This window comes from Arachis duranensis, chromosome 2 (assembly GCF_000817695.3).
Source record: "Arachis duranensis cultivar V14167 chromosome 2, aradu.V14167.gnm2.J7QH, whole genome shotgun sequence".
Lineage (NCBI taxonomy): Eukaryota > Viridiplantae > Streptophyta > Magnoliopsida > Fabales > Fabaceae > Arachis > Arachis duranensis.
This window is the reverse complement of record NC_029773.3, coordinates 10,681,174-10,689,754: the sequence shown is the minus strand read 5'-3', so window position 1 is coordinate 10,689,754 and position 8,581 is coordinate 10,681,174. Positions and strand designations below refer to the sequence as shown.

The 8,581-nt window shown below is 24.9% G+C and overlaps 1 protein-coding gene across 1 annotated transcript; it reads right to left on the bottom strand.

The window, feature by feature from the left end:
- Positions 1–2,091: 2,091 nt before the first annotated feature.
- On the bottom strand, positions 2,092–7,902 carry LOC107473466 (auxin-induced protein AUX28). Its single transcript, XM_016093028.3, has 5 exons — positions 7,452–7,902; positions 3,957–4,201; positions 3,288–3,426; positions 2,912–2,973; positions 2,092–2,504 (listed from the first exon to the last, which is right to left on the bottom strand). Exons 1-5 carry the CDS (start codon positions 7,751–7,753, stop codon positions 2,467–2,469), a joined length of 786 nt encoding a protein of 261 aa, XP_015948514.1. The 5' UTR covers positions 7,754–7,902; the 3' UTR covers positions 2,092–2,466.
- Positions 7,903–8,581: the final 679 nt, after the last annotated feature.

The window sequence follows — 8,581 nt, the reverse complement described above, 5'->3', positions numbered from 1 at the left end:
AATAAATTTTTATTTAAAAGAATATGTTAAAAATATAAATATTTATATATTTTTTTATTAATTTAAATTTTATGAAAAATGATTTCATAACAGGTTTAATATTGATTATTCTATTAATGTCATAGTATATCATCTCTCCAAAATTCTTTAGCATTTATAAATGAGAAATGTTTCTTGCTTTTGTTGTTTTTTTTGGGCACATTTTCGAATGCACATCATCGTGTTTTTAGATAAAGTGCATTAATTATATTTTTCTCTTCTCATCATTATACACTACTCTTAATTAGTTAAACATAACAAAAAAAATATACACTATAAAATATGCACAGTAGAAAGTTTACAAATAATATCCTTTTGTATAAAAGTACTATAAATTATTTATGTATTACGGTAAATTTTAAATTAGGGGTGTACATGGTTCAGTTCGACTTAAATTCAAACATTTTAAGAACTAGTTTATTTGGTATAATTTTATCGGATTTAGAGCCGGATATACAAGTCTCAAAATTATATCTAATCATTATTTAGGATCGAATTTGAGACAAGACGAATCTGACTTCACCCGATTTATGTGCACCTAAGAGAACTAAAAACGATATATATATATATATATTTTAAATTAGTTCTAATATTATATTATATTAGTTATAAATTTATTATTTTATTTTTAATCATATTTGTTGAATTAAAAAATAAATTAAAGAAGTCTTAAATTAAAATTTAGAGACAAATTCAAATTCAAATATAAATATTAACTTTTCGATAACAAGCTTCTTCTTTATAAATAAGTGCATCATAAAAAGTTTTTTTATAAATAAATTTTTTTATAAATTATTGTTAAAATTTTAAAGACCCAATTTTTATCCGGTTTAGACTCAATATAATTGTGATATGAAAATATTTAAATTTTATCAGATCCAAAATTGAGTTAGGGTCTAAAAAATAAATTTAATATATATTTAAAGTCAAATCTAAATTAAAACAAACCAAATTTCATCCGAATAATATACAACCATACCTCAAACTCACATCTTTATAAAAAAATACAAGGAAAATACTAAGTAAATAATGATTATTTTGAACAATATAAACAACTATCAATTAAATAAAAATACACTACACCCTAATTTAATGTTACTAATTTAAATTTATTCTTTTAACCCTATTAATTCACATTATTTATATATTGTTCAAAAATGTTGTTCGTTACTTATATTTTTCCAAAATACAAATCTTTTATTTCCCATTGACTATTTCAACCATTTTGGAACATACATCCTTGTAATTGCATTAATTGCTTGGTTTTATGAATAAGAGAAAATGAATGATGACACAAGAAATATCATAATCAAGATTTCTGTCAGCGCCCTACATTAAATATCACAAAATTCTATCCATGAATTAAATGACACCAAGATAAAGGACCATAATTGAATTTCGAAAATGTTTAGTATAAAAAATATTAGTAAAAAATAGTTAATATTTATTTTATTTAATATTTATTAATTATTATAATAATTAATAAATATTAAATAATATAAATTTTGATAATTTTTATAGATGCCAGACAGTTCTCATCCTTTAAGAATTTTAAGATTGAATTAAATTCATCTAATTTTATTGAACATATATACTACATTTTGTCGGTGTTTCAACTCCAAATCAAGAATTTTTATATATATAGATGATGCATGTAAAGGTTTCAGAAGAGAAATCAAAATTTGAAGTTACACAGTAATTAAGAATACAATAAAATAAGGTTAGATGGTTTTAGACTAATTTTTTAATTTTCTTCTAAATATTTTTTTAACCAAAAATTGAATTTGCACGTTCATATAATAAAATAATAAATAAATTAAAGAACATGCATCAATGGTTATGCATAAATGCTCCATGAACATGCACATGATCTTGTTCCCCCCATCCACCATGTTCAGGAAACATCTCAATTATAGTTTAGCTAAACTTGGTTTGGTTCTTAGTTCTTAGACATAAAACAAATAAAGTCTTAAAGGAATAAATGAACAATGATAAAATAAAATTAAAAAAAAAGAAATGCAAATTGAAAAGTTAAAGTAATAGAATATCATAGCTACAACAACAAACAAGCACATTATTAACATTATTATTGAGCATCCACACACAAGAAGAAACTTATTTTTTTAGGAGAAAACAAAAAGAAAAAGAAAATGGTCTTGCAACATAATTTAGAGTCGTTATAGTTTATGTTTCATAATTTATGCTTACACATGCATATGCATAATGCATTTAGCTAGTGCTATGTTTGATAATTGATATTATATATAACAAACCATGATAATACACAGATTAATTAAAATATTATAATTAAAACTATATATTTTGAAGACCATGCTCTCTCTGTCCATCTTTGTCTGCTATAGTCAACTGGGCACCACAAAGGGATATGGAGCAGGTTATGGACACTGCTATAACCACCACTACTCTCTAGCTTCTGTTCTTGCATTTCTCCATGGCTCTAGGTGCTACATTAACAAAATAAATTATGTTTAATATTCTTTTTAGGAGAAATAAAACCAACAAAATTTATCTTTATGTAAAGTTGTTAATTAAGAATGATTAGATAATTTGACATATTTGATTAAATTGTTATATAATGATCTTAACTAATAACTAGCATCATTTCTTTCATTTTATTATTATTATTATTATTATTAATAATACATAAATAAAAAATAGATTAATAAACATATAAGAGCCTATTAATCCACTAATAATAAACTGAAAAAAAGGTACAAAAGTAGTGTTAAAGAATGGTGTTCATATGAGTAAATAGAAGGAATTATTGAATGCATTGAATAATAATGATGACTAAATACACAAGGGTTTCATGTGTGAAATAAAATTGGAAGAAAAAAAAAAAGATACTAACCCAGTCCAATTGCTTCTTTTCCTTTCATGATACGTAAACGCTTGCATGATTCCACAAACATCCTGGTTAACTATTAGTAGTTATAACAACTCAGATGTTCTTAATTATGAAAGATTATTTCTAATTTTTTTAATGATACAATAATTATGATATGTATTATATAATGGTACTTGTTTCTAATAATAATCTATAATAATTAATAATACAGCATAATTAATAAAATTCAAATTATTTCTTTTTATATTTAATTTACAATATATATACAATTTTTTTTTACTTTTATTTTTTCCCCTTTTGATTAATTACAAGCTAAGCAAGTAGGTCCAAGAATAATGTGGTAGAAGTGATGAAAAGAAAAGAGAGAAAATGAACATACTCCCAAGGAACATCACCGACAAGCATCCAATCTCCATCCTTATCTTCATAAGTTGGGACATAATCAGAATTGTTCAATAAATCCATCAAAGCTCTCTCATTCATGAAGAAATCCTTCATTCCTTCTGATTCACAACTTCCTTCATTATTTTCAATCATTCATACCATTAGATATCTAATATCATTCAACTGTATGGATATAAACTAATAACAGTAAAATTTTGCATGCATGGTTACTTGTTTTTCCTTAATTTCCTAAGAAACTAATCAACTTCAAGATCCATTATTTTCACTAATTAGTTAGATAATTTTATATATTCATATAAATGAAAATTATTGAAATATTAATATTAATAAACTTAAATTTAGTCTTTTAACAAATAAGAGATAAAAACAGAAAATAAATTTTGTTATTTTTTTTACAGAATCTAAAAATAAAAATTACTAAAAATAAAAATAAAAAATACAAATACAAATCAAAATTTATCTTTAATTCTTTTTAACTTTTTTTATTTAGTATTATCATAATAAAAAAATATTTTAAAAAAATAATTAATATACCCATACAAAGAATTAATTAAATCTCCTAGAAAAATTCATTATAAAAAAATATAATATTTTAAAATTGAAGAATATTAATTAAATAGGAGTGTAGGAAGAAGGTGCAAACCAATAGTGAAAGAGCTAAACATTTTGCCTAAGGCATCAGAGAGCTGAGGGTAACTATTGTAGTTCTTCAAGTCCACTTTGCGAAGGTAGGGTGCACCATCCATGCTTACCTTCACAAAGCTTCCATTACCATTTCCATTATTGTTATTCTTCTCATTCTTCTGACTCTCTTCTGTGCTGCTTTTTTGAACTGCAAACATGTTCTTCCTGTATGACCTCACTGGTGGCCATCCCACCACTTGAGCCCTATACATATTTTAATAATATTTTTATTATTTTCATGCATTATTATTCTTAATAATAATTTATACAAATAATAAATTATTTGTTAAATATGAGTTACACAGGATTACACTTGTCTAAATATTAATGAAATAATTTACTAAATATAGTATTTTACAAAAAAAGCTGGCAAATAGCAGTGGTTGGCGAAAGATTACGAAAGATTTTGCAGTGATTTAAAATTGTCACCATTTAACTTTAAAATTGTCACTATTAATTTATACAAATAATAAATTATTTATTAAATATAAGTCACACAAAGCTACACTTATATAAATATTGATGAAATCATTTATTATATATAGTATTTTACAAAAAAATTGACAAATAACGGTAGCTGACGAAAGATTTTGTGGTTATTTATAAAAAAAACTGACAAGTAGTGGTGGCTGACAAAAAGTTACGAAAGATTTAAAAAAATTAGCAAGTAGCAGTGACTGATAAGTAACAGTGGCTGACAAAAAGTTATGAAAGATTTAAAAAAATTACCAAGTAACGGTGACTGACAAAAGGTTATGGAAGATTTTGTGGTTATTTATAAAAAAAAGTTGACAAATAGCGGTGACTGACGAAAGGTTACAAAAGATTTTGTAGTGGTTTAAATTGCCCCATTTAACTTTAAAATTGTCACTATTAATTTATACAAATAATAAATTATTTGTTAAATATGAGTCGCACAAAGTTATACTTTTATAAATATTGATGAAATCATTTACTATATATAGTATTTTACAAAAAAATTGGCAAATAACGGTGGCTGACAAAAGATTACGAAAGATTTTGTGGTTATTTACAAAAAAAGTTGGCAAGTAGTGGTGGCTGACAAAAGATTATAAAAGATTTAAAAAAACTAGCAAGTAGCGGTGGCTGATAAGTAGCGATGACTGACAAAAGGTTATGAAAGATTTAAAAAAACTAACAAGTAGTGGTGGCTGACAAAAGGTTACGAAAAATTTTATGGTTATTTATAAAAAAAAAGCTGACAAATAACGGTGACTAGCGAAAGATTATAAAAGATTTTGTGGTGGTTTAAATTGCCACCATTTAACTTTAAAATTATTTAAAAGATTATAAAAAAACTTTTTGGTGATTTAAAATCATCACTATTTAACTTCAAAATCGTCACTATTAATAATTTATACAAATAATAAATTATTTGTTAAATATGAGCCACACAAAGTTATAAATATTGATGAAATCATTTACTATAAATAGTATTTTGCAGAAAAGCCGGTAAATAACAACAGTAGCTAACAAAAGACTACAAAAAATTTTATAATCTAAATCGTCACCATTTAACTTATATATAATATTTTACAGAAAAATCGGTAAATAATAACAACTGATGAAAGTCTATAAAATTTTTTGTAATGATCTAAATCGTCACCATTTAACTTTAAAATCATTACTATCTACTGATATTTGTGTAATGGCAATAATATAGTAACTTATTATGTATAATAAAATGATGAATAAATTTGAATGTATAAATCTAATTTTAAGATCAAACAAATTAAATGGAATAATCCTAACAACAACCTAGATTTGAATCATAACAATTTTGTACTCTATCATCAAAATCAATTAGCTTCTTTAATTGGAGTGCTAGGCTAGCTTAGCCTGTGGGAATATATGATATCTTTAGATAAGCTTTTAATTTTTAACATTTTTCTTTTTCATAAATATTTTTTATTTAGAAAAAATTAGGTAATTTATTAATTTGTTTTTTCTCAAGTAATGAAATGATCGGAATAAGTGAGTTATGTGAGAAAATAGAAATAGCAGTAGAATAATGGAAGAGAGAGAAAAATAAATAGGAAAATTTTATTAACCTCAATTATGTAAAATGGTTTTTATTTATTTTAAAACTTTAATAATTTTAATTTATATGAGTATTTTAAAATTAAACAATCATTTATAAAAATGAAAAGAGTAGCAATATATATATATATATTAAAGGAAAAACCATTGGTGGAGATATATAACTACCGAAATCCATTATTATACAACACATCAAGATTAATCATACGAGTGTATGTGTGTGTTTTCTCTAATGCTAATTCTAGTCTCTTAATTAACCTTTCCATTATTGAATACAAAAAGATAAGTACCTATCTATGACTTAGCTTAATTATTATTGTAGTTCATCTATCACATGACAATGTTGTCTATCCTATGATTGATTTCAACCAATATTTTCTCAAAAAAAAAAAAATTATTATGAAAGCTAATTAAATTCAAGTAATTGGAGGGTTATTCAACTTAATTAACCAAAGTCTTAATTAATTTGAGTCATTTAGATGAAAGAAGATAGCATTTGAAAAGCTTTACCCCCCATAGTGGGATAACCTGACCCAACCTAAATTAGTTGAAATCCAATAGACATCAAATACATACACTTTGAAAAAAAAAACACCAAAAATAAAAAAAACATACACACACACAAAGAATTACTATACATGTGCATATTCATGTATGTGCATGTTCATCATCACCACCATATATATAGTACATAAAGAAATACCAACTAACAAATTATTAGATGAGTGGTAAAAATTTATTTAGTTTATTTAGTCTTCCATAATAATAAGAATAACAAGGCATAAGCAAAATCAAATTATAGAACATTTAAAATGATCTATTCTTTGAAATTATATTATAAGAACAATATATATATATAAAAAATTTAAACAAATATATATAAATAAATATTTTGTGCACATACTCTTTTTCCTTTCTTTTTTTAATATCAAATCAATATATATACTCTCTTCTATCAAAAGAGAAATTATTATGACACCCAACAATTTCATACCCGGTTCAACTATAAACAAGACTAACTTAATGATAGATATACAAAAACGGAAAAAAACCGCAAATACATACAACATACATATGATGATTCTAGTATTATATATATAATCAAACATGTGACTTATACACCAAAATTTAACCACAAAATTAATCAAATGCATATAATATACCTTGCAAATAAATTAAATAATATATATATTTATACATAAAAATATAATTAATAATTTAAAATTTTTAATATAAAATATGTTAAAATTAATTATTAACATAAAATATACGTTAAAATATAAAATATATATTAAAAATAAATTAAATTTATTTTATTTATATAAAAATATATAATAATTAATTTTTATGACTGATTTTAGCGTGAAATTTTTTTATATAGAGAAGGACTTACTTAGCAGGAGGCTTGGCAGGATCAGAAGGAAGAAGATTCTTCTCCTTATTACTATTAGGAGATGAGTGATTCTCAGCAACAACACCATTGTTGTTATTCTTATTTGCTTCCTTCTTTGGTGACGAGAGATTCAGCAACAAATCCACGGTAGTGTTGGAAGTTTCATCACTGTTATTGTTCTCATCACTCTCAGTTTCAGATTCGGTCTCAGAGAACCCTCTCTTCTTTTCATTGTTCTTCTTCTTGTTGTTCCCTGGCAGCCCAAGCCTGAGCTCAGTTTCCTCAAACACCATCTTCTCCATTGATGATTTCTCTTCTTTTGTTTCTCTCTTTCTTTCACTTTATAACTCTCTCTCTTTCTAAGCCTCTTTCTCTTCTCTCTCTAATAAGCATATAGCTAGTGCTTTAGTAGTAATAATAGTGATGATGAGTTGTTATTATTATTATTATTGCAAGGGTATGTATGGGGAGGGAGAAGCTTTTGGGCATTAACATTAATAGAAGGGGAAGAGGGGGTATTTTTGTAATTTGGGTTTGGTATTATTGGAAGCAATGGGATTTTGACACGTGGAGGGGGATGTGGTGGCAAGAGTGCTGGGTGTAGTGAGGACAAGGTCATGTTATCTTTCCTATGATTGTTGAGTGGGAAGAAGTGGGAAGTGGACACCAATGTTGGACTTGCATGCTTTCTTTATTATCTCTTTCTTTTTCTTTCTTTTCTTTTATTTCTCCTAGGGTTTCCCCTTTCCACACAAACTTATCAAAAAAATTGAGTGAATTTCTTATTTCTTCCTTTATTATATCATCATTGTTTTAAATTCTGGAGAAAAAAAATTAATTGTCTAGCCCTTTTTTTTTTAATTTCACGTGGTAATAGCTACAATAATACACATCACAATGACTGTCATATATTATTGCAAGTAGGAATAGAAAGGGAATCAAGTCAATTTTAGAGTCGGTTTAAACTTGATTTGATAACAATTTGATAAGTTGGACTTATAAAATTGTGAGTCAAATTTAAAACAATGTATAAAATTTTGAGATTAAACTCATACTTTATAATTAGGATGATTGTTCATAAGTAGTTCAATTGTTTGGTTTTTTATGGTATTTTTGAGTTTGATGAACTA

Coding starts and splice junctions, on each gene's coding strand:
- LOC107473466 (XM_016093028.3), bottom strand. CDS start 7,753: ATGGAGAAGATGGTGTTTGAGGAAACTGAGCTCAGGCTTGGGCTGCCA. Junction 4,202..7,451: donor CCTGCCAAGCCTCCTGCTAA/GTAAGTCCTTCT, acceptor AAATATGTATAG/GGCTCAAGTGGTGGGATGGC. Junction 2,974..3,287: donor GTCGGTGATGTTCCTTGGGA/GTATGTTCATTT, acceptor ATAGTTAACCAG/GATGTTTGTGGAATCATGCA.